The following is a 25,565-nucleotide window of genomic DNA, read 5'->3' on the forward strand; positions in this document are numbered from 1 at the left end:
TCTTGATTTCCTCTTCCTGTTAAACTTCACAGATGCTGACAGCAAATCGATGACAATGGCACCTCCTTAGTCTGGAAGTGTTAAAAAACACTTAACACCCATTCAAATTACGACATGAGAGCGGTTTGAGTTCAGCTAGTCGTTTTATATTGTCATCATTGTGAGGCGTTTCAGAATTACTCCATTTCAAGTTAAACTGAATTTGTCTGTTACACTTCGGCTTACCGTTTGTGCCACAGACATGAATGAACTGCCTAGCAACGCCATAGTAACTGAGCAGAGCATTGTAGCAACTGCAAAGCAGCACCTAGCAACCACCCATAAAACCCTACTGACTACATAGCATTTCCTCGGCAACACCTTAGAAGCCACCTAGCAATCATGCAAAATACCCTAGAAATCTCACAGCAACACCCTGGCAACTGCATAGTTACACAAAGGCAATCACCCATAACTTCCTAGCAACTGCTTAGCAACACCCAATTAACTGCAGAGCATTGTAGCAATTGCAAAGCAGTGCCTAGCAACCACCCATAAAACCCTTCTAATTGTATAATTCATTAGCAACAGCACAGAACACCTTACAAAACACCTACAGTAGTAATACCCTAGCAACCACCCCAAACACCCTACCAACGGCATGACGAAAAGCAATGCCCTGACAATACAGAACACCCTAGCAACAGCCTAGTCACCATGCTGAACACCATGACAATCACTTAACAACCCTACATAAAACCATAACTGCTTAGGAAACAACCCAAAACACCTTAGAAACCACCTAGCAATACTCTAACAACCATGCAAAACACCCTAGCAAACACTTCTAACACCTGCATAGCAATGCCCTGACAACAATACAGAACACCCTAGCAACACCCTAGTCACCATGCTGAACACCATGACAATCACTTAACAACCCTACATAAAACCATAACTGCTTAGGAAACAACCCAAAACACCTTAGAAACCACCTAGCAATACTCTAACAACCATGCAAAACACCCTAGCAAACACTTCTAACACCTGCATAGCAATGCCCTGACAACAATACAGAACACCCTAGCAACACCCTAGTCACCATGCTGAACACCATGACAATCACTTAACAACCCTACATAAAACCATAACTGCTTAGGAAACAACCCAAAACACCTTAGAAACCACCTAGCAATACTCTAACAACCATGCAAAACAACCTAGCAAACACTTCTAACACCTGCATAGCAATGCCCTGACAACAATACAGAAGGCCCTAGCAACGCCCTAGCCATTATGCCAAACATTGCAGCAATCACCATAGCAACCACCCATAAAACTACTGATTGCATAGCTATTCGTTGACAACAAGCCAGAACACCATAGAAATCAGCTAGTAACACCCCAGGAACTAAATAGCAATGCCCTGACAATTAAGAACACCCTACCAACAACCCTAGTAACCATTATAACAATGCCAACTGCATAGCAACACCAAACAATAGAAGAAACCCTAACATCCACCTATGTAACAATACTCTAGAAACCAAACAGAACACCATAACTATTGGATAGCCTTAGAAGTGCCCTGACAACAATACAGAAGGCCCTAGCAACGCCTGAGCATCAGGCCAAACATTGCAGCAATCTCATAACAGCAGCCTCCCTGGAAGCCGCCTAGCAACCACCCATAAAACCTGACTGACTGCATAGCTATTACACTGTGACAAACCAGAATACCTTATAAATCACATAGTAACACCTTAGCAATGCCCTGACAACTAAGAATACCCTAGCAACATCCTAGCCACAATGTAGCAATTACAGCTTAGCAATGACCCTACAATTGCCTAGCAACCATTCTAACACTGCTAATTGCATAGCAACACCTAACAATAGAAGAGACCCTAGCAATCACCTATTTAACAATACCCTAGAAACAAAACAGAACACCATAGCAACACCCTGGCAACAGGATTAGAATTCTACATATTAAAATGTAGTTTCTGTCTATAATGTGTGCAGTAAATAGTAAAGAACACTGAATTCTACACCTAAAACTGCAGTGTTTGAGGAAGCACACATAAGTGGTTCTTCTCCAGAGGTCAGAGATGACATTGTGACCCTCCGGATGAGTGAAACTGATGATGTGATTTGGACTGGGAAATCTTCAGGATTCTTCAGGAACTCTTCGCCCGTGGCGAGCAGCGGGGAGCGTGTGTGTGTTTACTCGCCAGCGCGTTCATCTCCCCCACCTCTCGTCGAGCTAATGGCCGCTGGAATCACGCTGTAAGCACTCAGGCCTCCGAGAGTGAGGAATAAACCTGCTGGGAGGAAAGACGAGGAGAGAGAGGGACCCTCGCTGTTTGAAACAAGAGGGCAAAGGAGGTGAGCCAAAACACGCCGGCAAAACCTGTTCATATTCCTCCCGAAGCGCCACGGTGTCCCGCGAGCCAAAAAGTGCCTTACGTGCTGGAATCTCTCTTCATTTTCATTACCAAGAACAATATTTCAGCAGCGCTCACACCGGCCCCATGAGGTGGAAAATTACGAGATTCAGGGTTTTATCATCTGAAACACTGTTTAATTTTCTGAGAGACAGTGAAGCGATGGAGGGAGACCTTTAACAGAGACAACGGCTCTCTTCACAACTGAATACTAAAATACTCACGGCTATAACTGTGCATATGTAACAGATTATATATAGTTATTTAGTATATATAGTTGTGCTCTGTATTATTTAATTAATAAGTAAAAGGCAAATGCAGCATAATTTAGCTGATGCTTTCAAGAAGAAATACATAATGCCATATTTTGAATCAATACAACTGTAAATGCATGAAAAAGACTCAGGACTCGTCGTTCCAGTATTAATTAAAATATAAACCCATAAACAGTAATCTGCATAATGAATTTGTGCTGTGGTGCATTCTGGGAACTCAAGACATACTGTGTTTATTGGTGAGGACATCAGCACCTGTCAAAAGATAAGACTTGCCATGCTTTCTAACAACAAAGAACTTGCATACTGAACACATACTTGTATTTACATGCTTAAATCCCCCATATTCATATAATGACAAAATCTGTGATTTAGCAGCAAAGAAATAAAGATGTGTGGCTGTACGATGACTATTTATGTTAAGCCCCATTTCCATCGCAGGAACTAGGGACTTATGAGGGTGATATTCGGTGTGTTTCGACCGCAGGAGCCGGGGTCTAAATAAAGTTCCAGGTAAAAAATTCCCCCTCAGAAAGTCCCTGCTCGCGAGGTAGTACTTTTTAAAAGTTCACGCAGCGTTTTATTTCCACCACCATTTTTTAAAGTCTGTTGCGGTGCGTGCAGTAAGAGTTGTGTGCTATTCGGAGTTTAAAAATATCACCGATGGACAAATTGTTCCAGGTAATTTCAGTGGAAACGAGGCTTTAGTGATTACATTAAAATTTGTTTCGTTTTTTTTTTTTCAGGATACTAAGGAAAAAAGGCTAAATTGTGAGATATAAGGCACAAAAAATATAACTATGCATTTTATTTCACATTGCAAGGTATTAACTAAATGTATTAAAAATAGCGTTTCTCGCTTTTTACACATTTCAAAACAACCATTTAAAATTTAGCTGATGTTGCACCTACAATTATTTAAAGGTGCCCTCGAATGAAAAATTGAATTTATCTTGGCATAGTTGAATAACAAGAGTTCAGTACATGGAAATGACATACAGTGAGTCTCAAACTCCATTGTTTCCTCCTTCTTATATAAATCTAATTTGTTTAAAAGACCTCCGAAGAACAGGCGAATCTCAACATAACACCGACTGTTACGTAACAGTCGGGATCATTAATATGTACGCCCCCAATATTTGCATATGCCAGACACATTCACAGACACATTCACAGACACATTCAGGGGACACCTTAGACTTATATTACATCTTTTAAAAACATAATCTAGGGCACCTTTAAATTATATTATATAACTTATTAAAATATGCTTATTTGGAAAAATATTGGCTTTATATTGTTAACATACTGTGATTGAAAAAATAGAACTGTGAGTGTTCTTTAATTTTAACGTTTAAGCAGTCTTCAGTCACTTTAGACAGAAATTTTACTTTTTTAAATTTTAAACATTGTAGCTTTGTAATGGTATGAAATCTGGTGATTTTTATGGCACTTGGTATGTGAACACAAAAAAATTAAGGGTATGATTCAAACATGCTAAATGATCGATCACGCACACAAAATAATCTCTCAATTTTCGTATTTTTACTGATTTCCCATTAATTTCATATGGTGTGGAATTAATGACCATGAGTGTGGCTTGATTCTTCGCACCATTCTGAGCATTCTTATTTTTATATTCTTATTTATTTTTATTTTTTGCAGGACTCTGTGGCAAGAAAATGTTTGAAAAATGTTTACATGAAGCATTATGATTGAATGAATTGCATTTTTATTAAATTCTGAATCAAAAAATGGGTAGCAAAATGCTTCTCTTTCTAACACAATATTCAGATTTGACTGTAATCATAATGCAAAAACTAACACTTCAAATCACTCTTTCTAGTGAAAAAATATGACTTGACAAAAATAATCTTTGAGATTGTTTAATTATATATATATTTAAATCTTGTAATTATGTCTAAAAACAATTATGCAATTCACAAGCTGAGATATACTGGAACCTAGTGGTTACACTGTAACATTTATTTTTTATTTTTTACAACCAATTGGTGCTAATCTGCTTTTCAAAAATTGGATTTTAAAGGCCTGGCCTCTGTTTTAACCTGAAATACTGCATTAATTGAAAAAATATTTTAAAAAATATGTGCAAAAATTTGTATTGTTTTCAATGGAAAAGATTGATAATAATTATAGCATAAATATTAATTAGTACCATAAAATTCTCTCAAAATGCAAAATAAAAAAGACAAAATATTATTAAACAAAAATATATGACATTGATTTTACTGAAGAAGGAAAAAAAGTGACATTTCAGGTGTATAAGGAACATGAGTGTGGTTCACAAATAAGAACCGCACAAGTTCAACATTTAAACTTATAAAAGCCTTTAAACTGCTTGAAATCAGTGAAGTTACAACTTGAAAAAAATGCATTAAATTGTATATTCCAAAAGGCAAAATAATGAAAGATGCGCACATTTAAATTGTATATTTGCAGGAGCTTTTCTTCTAAAATAAAACATGTTTTGGTTACACAAGCAAGCTGGAAATCATCTGTTCTCCTGAAGATTGTCAGCCGGACTGAGATCTGGAGAAAGATTGGAAAAACTTTTGTTACTATAGGTCTGTTTTTCATTCTGACAGATCGTCTCCTCACACTTTAGCTTCTGCAAAGAAATAAAGATTAAATTTAATAAAGATCCAATGAGGATATTTGGTAAAATGGTAAAATCAGCTAATTCTGCAAATCCCTTTATCTAAAATGTTGATTTAAAAACTGTTTGAATTCACGTGAAATCTCAATCAGATTTGGCCAGTTTATTCTAACTGACATGGTTACATGAGACTCTTTTTATTTAGACTGAATAAGACTGGACTGGACTAATGTGAATACAGCTACTGAAAACTGGATTATACATCTAATGCTTGGTTGAACAATAAATGCTTTAAATATAAGATCAAAACAGACTTACTTGCTTCATACGGACTACAGTACAAATATGAATCACTCCCATCACACACAGAAGTGCATGTGTGTTTCTGTAGGTCCTTAAAAATAAAAACAGTGATAATTGAAATATAGCTCAAAACAAAACAAAATATTAGATTAAAATCAAACTTAAAGTAATAAATGTTGCCTTGGCACCTACAGTTACTGAAATAGGTTAAGCCACCTTATATTGATGACAACAAACCTGTTTGCATGTGCACTGCAATGAATAACAACTTAAATTTTGTTCTGTTCCTCAAACAAAGCTATCATATGATTTTGTAAAACTAGAAATATGCTGGAGGACAAAACATCCAGAGAACTGCAGCACAGGCCTGTTAACTTTCCATCTCAAAAAAAAGAGAAATACAAAAATATGTGAACAAAATGCACGTTGTGATCCATACCCAGCACCTGCAGCAGAATTTCAATCACGAAAAACAGCAGGAAGTTCTAAAATGCTTAACATGAAAACCACATTATAGAAAGTCACGTCTAATATAAAAATAAAGTGTCTTACTGTACTAAAACAGTGATATTAAAGGATTCAGTACTGTCTTTATTGATGATGCACACTATAAACAGAAGAGCAGTAACACTTTCTCATGGTTTTCACTTAAAGGTGCCCTAGATTGTTTTTTTTACAAGATGTAATATAAGTCTAAGGTGTCCCCTGAATGTGTCTGAAGTTTCAGCTCAAAATACCCCATAGATTTTTTTTAATTAATTTTTTTAACTGCCTATTTTGGGGCATCATTAACTATGCACTGATTTTTTCAGCACGGCCCCTTTAAGAGATGCGCTCCCTCTGCCCCACGAGCTCTCGACTATATATACATCGCATAAACAAAGTTCACACAGCTAATATAACCCTCAAATGGATCTTTACAAGATGTTCGTCATGCATGCTGCATGCATACATCGAATTATGTGAGTAAAGTATTTATTTAGATGGTTACGTTTGATTCGGTGTGAGTTTGAGGCTATGCTCTGTGGCTAAAGCTAACATTACACACTGTTGGAGAGATTTATAAAGAATGAAGTTGTGTTTATGAATTATACAGACTGCAAGTGTTTAAAAATGAAAATAGCGACGACTCTTGTCTCCGTGAATACAGTAATAAACGATGGTAACTTTAACCACATTTAACAGTACATTAGCAACATGCTAACGAAACATTTAGAAAGACAATTTACAAATATCACTAAAAATATCATGATATCATGGATCATGTCAGTTATTATCGCTCCATCTGCCATTTTTCGCTGTTGTCCTTGCTTGCTTACCTTGTCTGTGCACAGATCCAGACGTTAATACTGCCTTTCCTTGTCTAATGCGTTGAATGGGCTGGCATTATGCAAATATTGGGGGCGTACATATTAATGATCCCGACTGTTACGTAACAGTCGGTGTTATGTTGAGATCCGAGTGTTTTCCGGAAGTCTTTTAAACAAATGAGATTTACATAAGAAAGAGGAAGCAATGGGGTTTGAAACTCAATGTATGTCATTTCCATGTACTGAACTCTTGTTATTCAACTATGCCAAGGTAAATTCAAATTCTGATTCTAGGGCACCTTTAATGAGAAACTGCATATGTTGTGTTTATATAGGCTCAACTGCTCGTATATAGTATGCATTGTCAATATATGTAATTTATTAATATCACTCTCTTCATACATTAGTTCTTGGTACAATCTTGGTGAAATGACTGGTGGGGGAAGGAAAGCTTTGTTTTGTCCAACAGGTAAGCAGTCCTACAAGTGTGATGTCAGGTCAAAACTATGAATTTAAAAGGCGTAAATTAAAAACACTATACGGCACTATTAACAACTTACTGTTGTTGCTCTTGATCTTATCCTCTGTCAGAATCTTCTGGATGGCTTTTACCTGGTGCTCCACCACACAAGTGTACTGGTTCTTCTCCCAGTCCTCTGGAGTAACATATATGGTAGATGTCTTCTGGAAGGTCCCGTCCTCATTTGGCAGAAGCTCTCCAAGATCCACATCCTCATGATGATCCAGTCCATTTCTTAACCAGGTAATAGTGACTCTTGATGGGTAGAAACCTGTCGCATGACACACTAGTGGAGAAGAGGGATGCTTCTGTAACAGAGACACTTCAGGAGCTGAAAAAGATTGAGATAAATGTGAGGAAAGCCCCTTTATATACACACATATATAAATTATCTTGTTGAACAAAAGCGAATTTCTGAACAAGGTACCTCTTATCTCTAAATCTGCTTTGCTTAACTTCAAGAACTCTTTCAGCCAGTAAACACAGTCATTTTTGAAGTATTGTTTCAGAAGTTCAAGCTGTGCTCTGTTATTATTCCACTTCCGCACTGTGGATGATCCCTGCTGTACAGGTGTGATGTATCTGAGCTCCTTCACGTCCAGTGCGACGAAATCCTCTCCATCATAAGCGTACTGATCAAACCCTTGTGAGTCTCCAGTCTGATCATCCCACTCACATCCATACATCCTCTGATACGTATGAAGACCTGAAGAAGAAAACGGGATACCATGAGATCTGCTCTTTAATGTAAAGGGTCATTTTCACATTTAAATTGTAGTATAAAGCATTGTTACGTGTTTAAGATTGTTAAATGGAATGACCGCAACATTTAAATGAGATGCAGCTGTTGCGGTGTGGGGAGGAACAAACCAAACAACAAGGGATGCAATTAATATCCAATATTTATTAACACGGTAGAAATAAGTCAACACAAGTAAGACATAAACTCAATGAAAGTAAGAAAAAAACGAGGATGTCGCCAAAGAAAAGAAATAATCAAAACAAAACCCACTAACTAGCGCCCACGCCCCTAAACTAACTACCATAAATAAAATGTAGAAACAAAACCGAAAACTTCGGCACGGCGCCTTAACTAAACTCCACTAAATAAATAAACAAAAATACAAGGGAGGCGAGCACCCACATTATAACTAACATTAATTGCTAGCTACCAAATCGAGCCGTCACGCACTATACGGAATTAACAATGGTCAGTGAGGTTGATGTTATCTCTGAGCTGTCCGCAGCAAAAGGTTTCATTATCGGTCAACCCTTCGGTTGACAGATAATGACTTCACGCCAGAATTCAAATGGGCTCAACCATTTAACACGAGACTTGTATCACTCTCTCACTCCGTCAGCTTATTACATAGAATCAAACAACCAGGTGCTGTCTCAATAAACCACAGACTAAATAAACAGTTCGCAGACACAAAGGATGGCTGGCTCTGGCTCGACAAGCGTGAGTGAGGTCCGAGCCCAAACGCTCACTGCAGATGGAATGCCGCCAAAGCCTTTTAAATGATCAGCCACCCGCAGATTGGCAGATCGCTGGTTGGGACGTCAGAGTGTCATGACGTCACCAAGATGAGCACCGCTTTACCGTCAACCTAAAATTCTACAGATAACAAAAGAAAAGAAAAGAGAGGGAGGGAAAAAACAACAACAATATACAAAAACATACGTGGAACGTAACAAGCATTTTAACTCACCATGTGACTGACTGAATTCCTGCATTACATCATGAATGTTGAGTTTGTTGATCTGCTGCACACGTTCTCTGATCTCAGTGTATTTCCTCCACTTTTCTGTAGATGCAAACTCCTTCATCCAGTCCTGTTTGGGAATCAGCTTCTTTGTGTTACTGTCATAATAATCGATCTGTTGATCATCCAGTTTAGTTACAGCAGAAAACTCTGGCATTCCTGAAGTCGTCTGGCCTCTTATTTCAGTGTATGTGGTGATAAACCTGTGTAACTCTGAACAAACACAAACACAAAGCTCTCAAACACGGTTAAACACCACATTAGACAGTGTCATAAATCAAATTACCATTTGAGTCATTCGTTTTTTTTTTTTTTCTTTTAAGTTCAATTCAAGACTTTTGCACAGATATTTAAGTATTTTAGGTATCATTAGAAAGTATTCAAAATTTACCCTGTGAAACTGTTTTGAAATTGAACATTGTTTTACTATGGTAACACTACTTTAAATGCTTTTAGTGGCTTATTTTTTATGTGATATCAACTTCAAATTTGGACAACTTGGCTTGATATGGCTTTGATTTTATAGCAGTCGAGAATATTTTGAATATAGAATATTTAGTTTAGTACATTTGCTTTACAGTAAACCTAAACTTCTTTAACTTTTTAAACTTTCATGTTTTAAAGTGTTTTCTCTTCTGCAGTAATTTCTCATTATTGTCTTATATCAGGGGTGTCCAAACTTGGTCCTGGAGGGTCACTGTCCTGCAGATTTTAGCTCCAACTTGAATTTAAATTTTTGCACATTTTCAGTGCAGTGCAAATGTGCAAAAAAAAAAAAAAAAAAAAAAGCCTAACGATGTTCTGTCAGTTCAACAAATAAAACTATTAAAAATATTTCTGTTGAATGAAGTAAAGTTAAATAAATAAAAAATCAATTAAAATGAATAATAATTATAAAATAAATTAAAGCTGTAAGCAGCATTTACGGTGCATTTACAAGCACGTAAAAAGGTATTATATTTTATTTAGCAAGCATGTAAACACTTAGGTCATAGATGGAAAAGACCATTTACAGCCAATATAGGCAATTTAGTAAGGAAAAACATGGATTTAAAGGTTTTTTGACAGGTATAGCGCCATCTATTGCCCGATTTCCACCACTTTTTTTGTGTGTCCTCACAGTGTGCCCATACATATGTGTGCCAATTTTGCTGAAAATGTCTCATTACGTTTTGAAGTTATAGACACTTATATATAAGAGAGCATAATTAATGATCCAAGAAAGACTTTGATTGGATTTTTTTTGCCACTTCCTATCAAAATTTTGACATTTGAGCATTAATGTTTAGTTAATCAACTTAGGTTCCGTGTTTCCTATGCTGGTTTCGTCTCGATCGAACTAACAGTTTCGAAGATATTCACAAAAGTTTTTGAGCGCTAAATCACAACGTTGCACAAACCATAAGCCCAAACCTGGCAAGTCTGGTATCATAGGACTCGGCAAGGTTTCAGGAGTCTAAAGACATGACTCCCGTGAAAATAAGTTGACCACATCCAAAGTTATACACATTTTCATCCAAAACCATTAAAAACATATGTTTTTAAAGGTTTTTAACAGTTATAGCGCCACCAATGGTCCGATCTGCACAAAAATTGGCATGCTTCTTTAGAGTTATATGCTGCATGTGCTCACCTATTATTGTTAAGTTCTGATTTTTCTTTTAGGTTTTATAGACTTTTGGGTATATATAGCCACGCCCACTTTCTAAATTACCCTGTTATAGCTACCCAAAGGGCAAAGTTCAACTTTTTTGATAATTATTGATCTAGAGAGTCCAGAGAATTGTCCTGTGCTGGTTTCGTTCCGATCAGGCAAAAAACCTAGGACTAGTTTGCAAAAGTAGGTTTTTCACGTATTCGCGAATAATGAATCATTTGATTGACAGCATTGGTTCTTAAGGCAAAGATCTATCAAATGATATGCATATTTTGTGGATCTGTGAAACACCACGTGATTACTGAGGCATAAAACTCATTAGCGCCAACTAGTGGCCGATTTCTTTCAAAATTCTTACAGACCTCTAGGACCATGAGTCGAACATGCCCATCGAGTTTCGTTCCGATTGGCCTCCGTTAACCTTGTCTAATAGGTGCTCAAACTTCATTGGCCGATGGCGGCCATGTTTTTTGAGATACGCCAATGTCCTCATAGACCATCATGCCCCCTTGGACAAAGACACTGTATAACAAAATTCAAGTCAATCGGATAAACGGTTGCAGTTACAGCTGTTTCATGTTTTTTTTTAAAGTTATAGCATCACCTAGTGTCCAATCGATTGCGATTTTTTTACCGTGACCAAAGATTGAGCCCCTACACATGTGTACCAAGTTTGGTGCAAATATCTAATTTCGTTGTCGAGTTTTAGTAAAAGTAACTCCGCCCTCATTGTACGTTTTGGCACCCCTTATGGTGCGTTCACACCAGACACGAATGAAGCGGTAAGCGCGAGTGATTTACATGTTAAGTCAATGCAAAGACGCAAATTGACCTCCTGCAGCGCGAATGATGCGATTCGCGCGAATCGCGCAAGTTGAAAAATCTGAACTTTGGCGAATTTCCGCGCCGCGTTAACCAATCAGGAGCTTGCTCTAGAAGTGACGTGACGTAGCGAGCTGAGGCAGAATTTCGAAACAACAATGGAGGACAAAATCATCGTCGCTGTAAGTTACATCTTCATACATTTATAGAAACAGACATAAAATCGTGTTTGAAAGAAAGTGAGTGAGGAGGTCGGACAATCTGATAAGTTGTAAAAAACGGTCTTTACTCAATTAGAGCTATATATATATATAATCATATTAAGACTACAAGCCAACTAAAGACGACCAATTGAGCTTATTCGCTGTAATTTACAACTATTTCCCCACTGACAAGTTGTGTTTATTCAGAGGAAGTGTGCAGAAAGCAGTGGGAGAGTCTGGGACACATAAAGGAGCGGGAGAGCCCCTCTCATGACACGAATTCACGTCTGTTGTGAAGGGATTTTCACGCGCGAATGTCACGCGCGAATGAAGCGAGTAAACTCAAAATGTTCAAGCGTCCAACTACGCGCGAATAGCGCGATTTATTCGCGCAAGTCGCGTCTGGTGTGAACGCAGCATTAGCGACCGTGAATCAAAATTTCAACTTTTTTTTGATAACTTTTGATATTCAGACTCTTGAGAACATTTCTGCACTGGTTTGGTTCTGATCGGGTGAAAAACCTAGGGCTAGTTTGCAAAGTAGGTTTTGGACAAAATTCAAAATGGCAGAAAATTTTGCATACCGGAAATGAAATCAGATATACATTTTGTTTGATTTGAGCCAGGGATTACAATGATATAAGACACTTGAGTCTACGACAAACGGTCTATGAGTTATGAGCCGTTTCGCGTTTTGATCGCTGTAGCGCCAACTATTGGCCAATTGGGGTCATAACTCCTGAGATTCTCCCCAAATTGAGGACTATCATCTGGCAACGTTTCAAGTCTCTAGGCCTTAGGGTTTGTGCTGCACTATTCTTTTTACGGTGGAAGAAAAATAATAAAAATCCTTACAATTACAATAGAAGTTTCTGTCTTACCCATGATACTCTCCAAAAAGGTCATGATGCCTATCCACAGCAGTGTATAAAAACTGATTTCTTGTTTATCAAGATGAAATTCAAACTTTATTTTCAAAATAAAACATAAGATAATAACCATAACTTGATGAGATATTAATAATGAAAAATGTAATTCCAGTATTAGTTAACCGTGAACCTTAATGTAGGGTGGACGCTTGTGAACCATTTATTATTGAGTTATAAACATTAATAACCTGTGAAAGTGAACCTTAATGTAAAGTGAACACATGTGAACCATTTATGTGTTATATATGTTATAATAATAAATATATTGATAGAAAAATGTTCAATTTCATCTTGATAAACAAGCTGTAGATAGGCATCATGACCTTTTTGAAGAGTATCATGGGTAAGACAGAAACTTCTGGTAAGCAACATAGTAATAAAAGTGGCAGTCATGAGATATTAATAAGAAAACTAATACAACACCTTTCTATGGTGGCCCAGTAGTGCACAACACAACGAAATTAAAAAAGCAAACATAAGTTCACAAAATCGAAATCGAGCCACAACACAACGGAAATGCTCCCGACCACTAGGGGGCTCTCAGAGCTCGGTAAAGTTATTTTTCCTTGCCACTGTTCTATAGAGTCGGCAGTAATATCAATACCACGATTAGTTTAAACAGTATGTAACCACCGTATATCGACATGAAATATTAATTCAATATCACCTACGTGCAAAATAGCTTCATATTTATACTTGTGAATGATTTGACGCGCTACCACGGCGCATGATGAAGGGAACGTCTGCCAATCCCACCAAGTGGTTAAAACGTATGATTTGTATTCATTAAAATTACTTTTAACATTTAAAAACAGACATATTCAAATTTCAAAGCTTGTCAGTCTTACCAACAGGAACTAACAAGCTTTGGAATTTGAACATGTCTGTTTTTAGCAGGAAAAGACTCATTGTGCAAAGGCCTTTAAAGAGACAGCAGCCCTTGCTTTCCTGCTACCTGAATGTGTTTTTAATGTTAATCATACAACAAAAGACAAGGAAATCACTCATTGCTCATAACTGAATAGTAACTTAATTAATAATGATTGATCTTTATTTAATTTATACAGTGAAGTTTACATGCAATGTTGTTTTACATTTTATTAGCTATTCAAATTCTGTACCTGAAAACTGAATACATGATAATTCTGAAAAGCTTTAATTATTTGTAGCTTTACTGTCTTTATTTGTGCCGTTTGATTATTTGTTCTTATTATCTTTATTTTTATTTGACAGTATTAATTTTTTACCTGAACATAGCACAAACCGAACCGTACCGAAACCGTGAGCCTAAAACCGTGATACCATGAGTAATATGAACCGTTGCACCTCTAGTAGTAAGTGTAAGTATTAATGGGTCAAGTGTTGCCAAAAAAGATGTGACTTCAGCAGTTTCTTTAAAATGACTAAGGCCGGGTTCACACCGCATGCGTCAGCAGAGCGTAAGCAGCGCGTATTGTTTTCGGCGTCCATGTTAAAGGTCCTCTAAGCGATGTCACGCGTTTTTAGGCCAAAACATTTTTTGTCACATACAGCAAACATCTCCTCACTATCTGCTAGCTGCCTGTCTCCTGAACATACTGTAAAAAAACGCGGTCTCTGTAGTCGCCACAAGCTCCGAAAACGGCAATAAAAACAAACTGGTGCAGCCTGGACCACTTAACATAATAAACATGCTCCAGCCAATAACCGACAAGAATGATTTTAAATGCGCGTTCATGACTGTTTCAGGAAGCACGGAGGGGAGGCGGAGGAGGAGGAAGTGTCTAGCTAGCCTCTGTTTTGTTTGACAACACTTCGAATGTCAACAGGAAGTTACTCCGCTCAGGATTGCTTAAGCCCCGGGTATACTTCGGCCGTCCGCGTTCGTGCACCGTCCGCATGACGTAATTTTCGTTCACTGGCCGCGTGCAGGCCAAATTGAGACTGCGTGGACAGTCCGCGTGCAACAGCGCATGCGCAAGCAGTACAGAAGAGTCCACTAGGTGGCAATACGCACAGTATTGAGCACAGTGTTCAGCCGTCAAAGAAGAGTGTGAAAAGACCGGTTTAAAAACAACACGCTTGAAAAAAGAGAAAAACACGACAATGGACAGCGAACTTGACCAGCGTTTTGCGAAGAGATTAGAAAGTGTTAAATAATTTCTTATTTATTGGGCTTCACTTTTTGACTTTCTCTGTGTCTTGGGATTTTTCCATTGTGCAGCTCATGTGCCTACCTAGACAAAACAAGAAGTAGTAGTCCTTGGACACACTGACACTCTCACACGTAACCAGAAGTTGAAGACACACACACATTTATGCACATACATTTCTTATTTGTTATTATATTTTGTGAAATGCCATACATGGTAAGGTTTGATTCTCAAGTCGTATGATTGGATGCTCAAGCCATCCTGGAGATTGTTGTTTGACCTATGTCTATATATATGACCCTTCTTCCTGAATAAATCTGAGAATACTTTGTACCACACTTGATCTGTGTCTGCTTGGTCATTCTCCTGAGATCTCGCGCTGCTGCTGCCACACATCACAGGGGTTGAGGCGCCTGTTTCTAAACTGATGACTGAGACTACCTATTATTGAGATTTTGATCTAACAGAAAGTAACCACATTTGTACAATTCATGTTTGAAAGAGTACAAAGATGTGTTTAGGGCGGCAAATTCATGGAGGGGGATAAGTAAAATATGGGAAAGGATGCACTTCTTTTCTTCTCATGCCCAGTGAATGTCCCGTTGATGACACGACTCAGTGGTGCTCTCCGATGTCTGGTAGAGCATAGAAAAAACCTGTACCGCGCATGTGACGAACACGGTCAGCCGCGCGCATCCGTGGTGTAGTATACTTTGAAAGACGCGCGGACTTGACTGCGCGTGTGACGCCTCCGGGCGCGGAAAGTGAAGTATACCCAGGGCTTTAGAGAACCTTGAACAGATGAGAGCATTCACACTGCACGCAGAGGCTGCGCGGCAGCGCGTTGCAGGAGCAGCAGTGCTGCGATCGTTTTGGCGCTGGGTCTATTTTTGTTGCGCTGCTAAAGGCTGATTTATACTTGTGCGTCAGACCTACGCCGGAGTATCTGCGCCGTAGGCTATGCGTCTGTTTTCATTTATACTTCTGCGTCGTTGTCCGCGTCGACATGCATGCAGACCACTAGGAGGCAGTGTCCATGATCATGTTTAGTATCAAAACAAAAGCCGAAGAAGAAGCAGCTGGTCATGTACGTTGTCAGGGAAGCGGCAAATGACTTTTGTTGCAGTTTGACTTCATGTGTCCTCTGAAACAGAGTGTTTTTTCATTCATAGTGAAGTTGAAAGCGCTCGCTCTTCTCCGAGTGCTCCGCGCCAGTTTTTTGACCCAAGGGAGTGGTTCTAGCAGACCAATCAGAGCCCTTGCGGTCCACGTAGAATTGCCGCGTTGTTACATTTTTGAAGAGGTGCACGTCAGGCTACGTCGTAGGCTACGCGTGCTACGCACAGCCTACGCCGTTGCTACGGCGTACACTCGACGCAGAAATATAAATCAGCCTTAACGCTCAATTAAAGTGAAAGTACACCTTTGATGGACAAAATAAATATGATTTCACACAAAAAGTGATTATAAGCATATCTAGTGTGTTTTAACAAGAATTGAAGTATGTCAGGAAAGAAAATTAATATTAAAAAATATTTATAGAAGATTTACTCATTTAAACTTGTTTTTAATTATTCAGTTTGGGTTAAAGTATGGTATTATAAAAAAAACTAAACTAAACTAGCCAGAAAATAGGATATATAAACATTATTTTAGTTATTACACAGACAGCAATATAGGCTCTTGCATACCCAAATCAAACCCGAGTTTGCTGGCTTTTTTCACTGAGTTTGCTGTGTTGTAAACATGTTCATGCGGCAGATGATGTAAAACACAAAGCTTACTACATTCGTGTGCAGCAACTTTGTACAAAACTCACATATAAACGTAAAATGAATAAAAATAAATAAATAAAAGCCTTTTATTTATTTATTTTTGTTAATTTTACGTTTATATGTGAGTTTTGTACACCTTGCATGTTAACAAACTTTCAAGACTATCGAGTTTATAAATGACCAACTTATAAAAACAAATTTATATCTGTCTTTGTAAAGAAATCGTCGCGAACCATGACGTATAAAGGGAGCGCCTGGGGAAACAGCCGACATCTTGTCTTTGAGCGACTGTAGCAGGCATTCCGCAGCATGGCATGAAAGCGCAGAGTCTCGTTCCCTGTTCTCAGGGAACCATGGTTACATACGTAACCTGAGACGTTCCCTTTCGAAAGGGAACTCTACTCTGCGCTGACTGCGCTATGGGGAACGATATACCCATGCCGCCATGCTAGAGGAGAATGCCAGTCCAAATGTCTGGACACACATCCGGCAGTTCCAGGGAAAAACCGGGGGCAGAACTCCAAGGCTGTCAGTGACAGCATTCCCTACGGCCAACAGCCCAGGCTGAGCCTAAAAGAGGCCTTCCGAAAAAAGCCTACCAAGGCTGCTCGAGCATCTGGAACCAACAGCCCGAGAGGGGGTGGTCCCTTTAAGGGAATGTGGCCAAGGAACCAAAGGAACCTCGGCCAGTCACTCGGGGGGAAAAATCCATCCCGCTGCCACCAAGGAGGCCTAGCCAGATCCAGCGAAGCTAAATCTGGCCTAGCCAACCTTGTCTGATATACAGAATCTCCAAGCGCAAACTCCAGAGAGGAGAGCAGGAAAGAGCGACTGCGAAAGGGCAGTAAGCAACTCAAACCCACACGCAGAGATGGGCATCCTGGAGAGCGGAACTCAGCTAAACGCTCTGGACCCTCATATGAGGGGAGTACAACCACTCATCCAAGGATCTACTCAGCCGTTAACAAGGTGCTGAGGAGGCTGTGCGCTAAAGACCCCTGACCCAGGGGAGCGCAAACTCCAGAGAGGAGAGCAGGAAAGAGCGACTGCGAAAGGGCAGTAAGCAACTCAAACCCACACGCAGAGATGGGCATCCTGGAGAGCGGAACTCAGCTAAACGCTCTGGACCCTCGTATGAGGGGAGTACAACCACTCATCCAAGGATCTACTCAGCCGTTAACAAGGTGCTGAGGAGGCTGTGCGCTAAAGACCCCTGACCCAGGGGAGCGCAAACTCCAGAGAGGAGAGCAGGAAAGAGCGACTGCGAAAGGGCAGTAAGCAACTCAAACCCACACGCAGAGATGGGCATCCTGGAGAGCGGAACTCAGCTAAACGCTCTGGACCCTCGTATGAGGGGAGTACAACCACTCATCCAAGGATCTACTCAGCCGTTAACAAGGTGCTGAGGAGGTTGTGCGCTAAAGACCCCTGACCCAGGGGAGCACAAACCAGCCTGGGGGCTGGTCTAACGGGAGACTTCATAGAAGTCTACAACCATACCAGCTTAGGGAGCTAAGCACAATTACGCAGTTAACCCCGAAGGGAAGTACAAAGCTCAACCTAACAGACAGACCGTAAAGCGGGCGCATAGTCATGGAGGCCGGGAAAAGGGCCTACAACATAACCAGAGTTCACCAGAGAACTAGAACTGAATGCAGACGGCGGTAGCCCAGGATGGCCTGTAGGGCCACACCCTATTGCATATCAAGGTGGAGCAAACACCAAGACATAACAGCTGCAAGTGCCCACGAGACAGCCTGTCCAACACAAACCAACGAGCAGTGCACTCGGTGAAGTGCCTTCTACTCTTTAAGCAAGAGGAGTACAACATACGCCATCATGCGCTAAGGAAAGGCCCCATGGGCGTATAATCCCAGCAGGCACGTGGCATCAGCTCGTGGCAGTGTTATCAGGGTTCAGGCTGAACAGACCGACTACACAGGAGGTCATAGTCAACCCGAGACCCGGCCAGCCGGCGAAACCATCCCTTTTGCTGTCAAAGGTCAGCATGCTCCACAGGAGGCCTTTACGGCCTACCCGTCACACGCGACATCAGCCAGCGGCCACTAAAGTTCTAGGAGCAAAAATAGAACCTGTTAAATTAGACAGAGAATATATTTTAGCTCGACTAGAGCTAAAGGGAATAAACACACAAAATACTCAGTAAAAACATCTTTACTCTCAGCGAGAGGAGTACCAAGCTAAACTCCGACATGCTAGCAAAGGAAGGCCTGAAAGTGGCCTGTAACCTTAAAAGTGCGCGGATCTGGCAACAACAGAGTAACGTATGGCTCATCATGGAATGATGCCCGTACACGACCAGCATAGCTGGGCCAACAGGAAGCTGTAAGAGAAGCCTGGAAAGGCCTGCTACTTAAAGAACCATGTGGCACCAGCCCGTGGTCATGACAGGGCCCTAGCTACAAGGAAGGGCCAGTATAACTTAAAATGACAATTTTAAGGGAACTAGCTACACAACCTGAGCCTAGGCATACACATTCCAGCAGGCAATGTTAATCATGCTAAACAGCGTGAGCGTAACCAGCATCGTAGACCAACAGCGCTGTATCCAAACAAGCTGCATACAGAGAGGCTAAAAGGCAAATAGCCAACAATCAAACAGCAATGAACCCCAGAAGCTGTGGTGCAAACGACGGGAGAGGTCGGGTAAACAAAATTCCCTACACTCATCCTGAGTGTGCGATCCAACAGGTGATGCACTCAGTGAAACACAAACCCTAACCGTGGAGTACAACAACAACACCGTATTCATATATAGAGGCCGGATAAAGCCTGCTATCATAGAAAACAGGTGTAACCTGTGGCAGCACAAGCACGCTCACATAACACGCCTGCATAAACATATGAAGGGGAAATATGGGCAAAAAACGGCCAGCAACTTCCTCAGAAGGAGGCCAGAACTAGGAACTATACAACCGCAGGGGGATAGTCATAACAGGGGGATGTAAACAAACACACACCTAACCTAGTCCTAGCCTAGCCGCTAGCTAAGGACTGTATGTAGACCAAGCTACACTCGGGCTACGAATTCCCAAACACACGGAGAAAGCAGCGCGAGCGACAGCATAAGGTGGCCGAAAAACCGGCCAACACATAATTGAAAATAGCGAAAGCTAGTTCTAGCTATACACAGTATCAGCCGAGAAACTACACCAACGCTAAACAACAAAGCGGCCATAAAGGGCCTGCCTGTAACAGTCAGCCTAACATAGAGTTATTTGCCCAAATAACCCCTTAAAAACATAAACAGATGACAACTATATGCACGGGAAGCTATACAGGAAAAGCAAGGTCTATATTGAGAATAAAAAATGGACCTGGCTTACCTCCTGCGGCTCGTAGAACGCAGATTCCTCCCCGATTCGTCACACGGAGAGGAAAATCCAAAGTCCCATAAGCCCAAAAGCACTTTCACTATCAAGCCAGACGGCGGGCCGTCAGAAAAATATCCATCATAGGCCCACAACATCAGCCCGACTGTAAAGCCCGCAGCATATAGATGTCACAAACGCTACCGGGAGGCGAAGGAAGAGCGAGGGCGAGAAAAAGCCCTCGCGAGAGCGGAGATCGATTACCGGCGCAGCTGGCGCCGCTCCTCGATCACCTCCCTCAGATCTTGCTTCTTCCTTCTAGCATCTCGCCGTCTCCGCGACTTACTCCGAGGAGGAGGAGGCGCACGGAGGAGGACACTTTCCTTCTGGGCCTGCCTCTGGCCCGGGATCTCCCGGCTGTCTGGGCCCAGAGCTGGATCTGAGCGGGATGCAAGATCTAAACGCCACGGAGCACGTCTTCGCCTCCCCGAACTTCTCAACCACCGCCTGCACGGAGGTGCCGAAAAATTCAGTGGGCGAAACCGGGGCATCAAGGAGAAACCGTTTCTCTTTCTCCCCGATGTCCACACAGATGAGCCACAGATGTCTCTCCGCGGCCACCATGCCCGCCATAGATCGACCGATCGAGACGGCAGTTTGAATGGTGGCCCTCAGAGCGAGATCCGTGGTTCGAAGCAATTCCGCGACCGCCTCAGCGGAAAGACCTTGACCAAGAGAGCACTCGCTCCTGGGTCCGAGGATGTTAAAGATAAAACATCGTCATCATCTGTCAGCAGCGCGTCCTCGTCAGTCGCTTCAGCTTGAGAGAGATTGACACCCCTCTCAAATTCTTCAGCGAGCTCCACCTGCGAGCCCCATGATTTCAATCGCCGCTGAGCCTCAGCACGAGCAGGGCTGGAACCACCAGGCAGCGGTGATGGCACCTCTCCCCTCGAGAAGAGGGCCAAACGAGAACGGAGCGTTTTCATAGAAAAACGCTCACAGTTAGCACAGGCAGCACCCTCGAGTACTGACCGTGCGTGCTCCTCGCCTAGACAGAAAACGCACAAGTTGTGTGTGTCCTCCGGTGTCAGAAACCTGGGACAAGGATCAGCACACTTCCTGAACGATTTAGTAGACATATTAACTTTTGGCAGAGTGAAAAAGGCACGAGCAAAAGCAGTCGCGAAAAGACAAAAGGATGTCGGCTGTTTCCCCAGGCGCTCCCTTTATACGTCACGGTTTGCGCCGTTTGACGTGATAGGCTGTCGCCGGCCAATAGGATTGGAGTGTGGTGATTTTTGGCATTTCGAGCACGGGTCACGGAGGACGTTCCCCATAGCGCAGTCAGCGCAGAGTAGAGTTCCCTATCGAAAGGGAAGCCCACTTTATATGCAGCTTCGAGCCGCTGCTGTGACGCTGTACAAATGCTTCCAGTGTGAATACTCGCGCGTCTCTGCAGCTGCAGTTCACGCTCATGCACCGCTGACGCTTGCGGTGTGAACCCGGCCTAAGACTCAGCTGGGCAGGTCATTCTACCAGCAGGGAACTGTCAAGATGAAGGTCCATGATTTTGTGCCTCTTTGGGATGACACCACAAGGCTCCATTCACTTGCAGAACACAAGCTTCTGGAGGGCGCATAAGTCTGGAGTAGTGAGGTGTAATGGTGTAGTGGTGCAGAGCCTGTGGTTGTCTTTTAGCCAAACATCAGTGCTTTGAATTTGATGCAAGTGACAGCCAGTGCAAACCGATGAAGAGAGGTGTGACGTGTGCTCTCTTCGGCTCGGTAAAGTTAGTGTGAACTGTTTTTCTATAGTCTTTAATGCGATGTCAGGTGAAAACTATGAATTAAAAAGGCATAACCATAAAAACACTATACCACACTATTAACAACTTACTGTTACTCTTGATCTCATCCTCAGTCAGAATCTTCCGGATGGTTTTTCCCTGGTGCTCCACCACACAAGTGTACTGGTTCTTCTTCCATTCATCTGGAGTTATACGAAGGGTAGATGTCCTCTGGAAGGTCTTGTCATCATTTCGCAGAAGCTCTCCAAGATCCACATCCTCATGGTGCTCCTGTCCATTTCTTAACCAGCTAATAGTGACTCCTGATGGGTAGAAACTTGTGGCATGACACACTACTGGAGAGGAGGGATGCTTCTGTAACAGAGACACTTCAGGAGCTGAAAAAAGATTGAGATAAATGTGAGGACAATATTTCATATTTCAGATCGGATCAGTTAAATGTATGCATAAAACTACATGTTGAACAAAGTGAATTTTTGAGCAAGGTACCTATTGTTTTCTCTAAATCTGCTTTCCCTAACTTCAAGAACTCTTTCAGCCAGGTAATGCATTCATCTTTGTAGTATTGTTTCAGATATTCAAGCTGTTCTGTGTCATTATTCCACTTCTGTACTGTGGGAACTCCCTGTGCTACAGCTGTGATGTATCTGAGCTCCTTCAGGTCCAGTGAGATGAAATCCTCTCCATCATAAGCGTACTGATCAAACCCTTGTGAGTCTCCAGTCTGATCATCCCACTCACATCCATACATCCTCTGATACGTATGAAGACCTGAAAAAGAAAACGGGATACCATGAGATCTGCTCTTTAATGTAAAGGGTCATTTTCACATTTAAATTGTAGTATAAAGCATTTTAACTCACCATGTGACTGATTGAATTTCTGCATTAGATCAGGAATGTTGAGTTTGTTGATCTGCTGCACACGTTCTCTGATCTCAGTGTAGTTCTTCCACATTTCTTTTGATGTAAACTCCATCATCCAGTTCTGTTTGGGAAACAGCTTCTTTATGTAATTGTCATAATAATCGATCTGTTGATCATCCAGTGTAGTTACAGCAAAAATCTCTGGCATTCCTGTAGTCGTCTGGCCTCTTATTCCAGTGTATGTGGTCATGAACTTGTGAATCCCTGAAAAAATATTGAACAAAACAACACAAACACAATAAAGCTCTGAAACAGTTAAACTCCACATAAATAAATCAAATTACTGTTTGTGTCATTCAGGTTTTTTTATTTTTTAAGTTCAATTCAATACATTTGCACAGATATTTAAGTATTTTAGTTCAAAATTCATCCTGTGAAAATGTTTTAAAATGTAACATTTGTTTTATACTTTATTTTATTTGCCTTTAGCAGCTCAATTTTTGTGATATCAACTTCAAATTTGGACACAACTTGGTTAGATATATGCCGTTGATTTTATAGAAATTTTAGAGTAAAAATTATATTGTCATATAGGGCTGTTTTCATTCTTGATATAGTTTTGCCTTTAAAATAGACCTGCCTGTCAAATACACATCATTGGAAAATACTCAAACGACTGAATTCTTGCAAAGGAAAAAAAAAAAAAGAAAAAAAAAAGCTGCTTTTCAACAGCGGAAACAGCGAGCACTAAATCAGATAAAAAAAAATTTAAAAAACACCATGATTTTCTGTCAGTTCAACAATTAAAACTATTAAAAATATTTCTGTTAAATGAAATAAAGATGAAAAAATTATAAAATGTAAATATTAGTTGAAAAACTTAGACTAAACAGAAGATATTAATGTTGCATTGGAAATAAACTGAAATAAGTTTGTTGAAGCACAAAAATTAACTGAAAAAAAATTAAACTGAAATAAAAATAAATTTTACCTTAAATAGCAATATTAAAAAAAAATAAACAGCAAGAGCATAAAATATATATATAATATAAAATATATAGTTAATAACACTAACTAAACTAAAACTGAAATAAAATAAATTAAACCTAAATTGCAATATTTAAAAAAAAAATGACACATAATGAAATTACAAAAAAAATTAACATAAAAATCTAAACTAAAAATATAAAAATAAAAGCCAATTCAAAATAATAATAAAATTAAAGTACGTTCAACACACGGAAGTAGCTGAAGGATCTTGCTGACAGATGTTCATCGTTTAAATGATGTCATGAAATGAATCTCACCTGAATGAACCAAAGGTACGCAGATGAAGAAAATTATGAACTTCATTCTGGAAGAAAATCCTTGTATTTGACCCAAACTCTTTATTTGTAGTCGTCGAAGAGACGTGCTAAATCTCTTTAGTCTTCACCCACATCTGAATCGACAGGAAGAAGCATATACTAAAGGAAGCTAGACTGAACAGACGTCACTGATGCTCTAGATTAAAAAACCTCAATACGGACATTTAGAAGAATCTTTTTTGTACATGTATACAAAATGTTCATGCTCAAAAAAACAATAAAACAGCAACATCAAGGTAGCATGAAATTAATCCGCATGATTCAACACGATCACTTTATCTGCCTTATTTTGCAATGCGGAAATAAGCTTTTATCTGTAAATGTGCAAGACTTCAGATTCATTAGCCAGGAAATAAAATAAAGGCGCCATATTATGCCTTCTTACAAAGTCTTGATTTTGTTTTTTGGGCTCCACTAGAATAGGATCCATGCTTAAATGTTCAAAACACATTATTTTCCCCAAATTTAACATTGTTGCATCTCTCTCTCTCTAATGTCCACTTGACACCACCATCCAGCCCTGGACACTGACTGTCTATATGATCACATCCACCTATATAAGAATCAGGTACATATTCTTGCAAAGAGACTCAAAGATGTTGCTCTAAACAGGACTGACCAAACAAGCCCCAGGTGGAGCAGAACCAGCCCTGACCCAGCCAAGACAACAAGACACACGTCAGGAAACCATCCCACCCAACACCTCATCCAGAGCCCCGCACAGAGCTTCAGCTTCACCGTCCTACAACAGCCCCACAGCTCCAGCAGCTGAAGCCCAAAAACCTGTTTTATTCTAGTTTAATGCATTCTGTTTTTATCAACACCTGAATGTGGGTAAGGTCCTTTAAAAAAAGCAACATTTTGAGCAAAAAGCGGAGAAAATCATGTTTGTGAAAGACTACATCCAGATCAGATCAGATTCAGAACGATGATCGAGTCCATCAACATCCTTAAATCTTCAGTCATTTCCTCTTCATGGATCAACATTTCATTCAGTAACATTAGGCAGTTTTGATTTATATGCTGTTTAATGTTTGATGATCGTGTTATTTTACATATGCATCTGCTTACATATGATATCGCTTCTTTCTGCTTCTTCTTCGCCTGTGTTTTGATCAGGAGATTCTCTTCTCTTTCAGAAGATGTGTAATAGTGCCCCCTATCATATAACAGTGAAAACACAGAAAGCCTGAAAAAATCTACCAATGGTGGGGAAAGTGTTAATAGAATTAACTTCATTTAGGATCATTAATATCAATTGATCTGTTGGTCCAGTGAACACTCAGTATTGATCGTCTATCAGCTCTCAGAAAGGATATTTTTTATGGTCATAGAAACATAACTCTTTCTCACCGGGAACAGTGTTACTCTGTGATTGCATTGTTAAAGGGACCTTGATTTGCAAGCAGAGATCACAGAATCAAAACTCATGTGAATTTGCACAAGGGTTTTATT

General features: G+C 40.3%; 1 protein-coding gene across 1 annotated transcript; it reads right to left on the reverse strand.

The window, feature by feature from the left end:
• Window positions 1–4,573: 4,573 nt before the first annotated feature.
• Window positions 4,574–24,316, reverse strand: LOC125263208. Its single transcript, XM_048182197.1, has 9 exons — window positions 24,051–24,316; window positions 22,741–23,007; window positions 22,367–22,648; window positions 21,967–22,254; window positions 9,164–9,430; window positions 7,879–8,157; window positions 7,492–7,782; window positions 5,637–5,712; window positions 4,574–5,251 (listed from the first exon to the last, which is right to left on the reverse strand). The coding sequence occupies exons 1-8, from the start codon at window positions 24,094–24,096 to the stop codon at window positions 5,678–5,680; spliced, it is 1,755 nt and encodes a 584-aa protein (XP_048038154.1). The 5' UTR covers window positions 24,097–24,316; the 3' UTR covers window positions 4,574–5,251; window positions 5,637–5,677.
• Window positions 24,317–25,565: the final 1,249 nt, after the last annotated feature.

The sequence above is a fragment of the Megalobrama amblycephala genome, linkage group LG2 (genome assembly GCF_018812025.1).
Source record: "Megalobrama amblycephala isolate DHTTF-2021 linkage group LG2, ASM1881202v1, whole genome shotgun sequence".
NCBI classification, from domain to species: Eukaryota; Metazoa; Chordata; class Actinopteri; order Cypriniformes; family Xenocyprididae; genus Megalobrama; species Megalobrama amblycephala.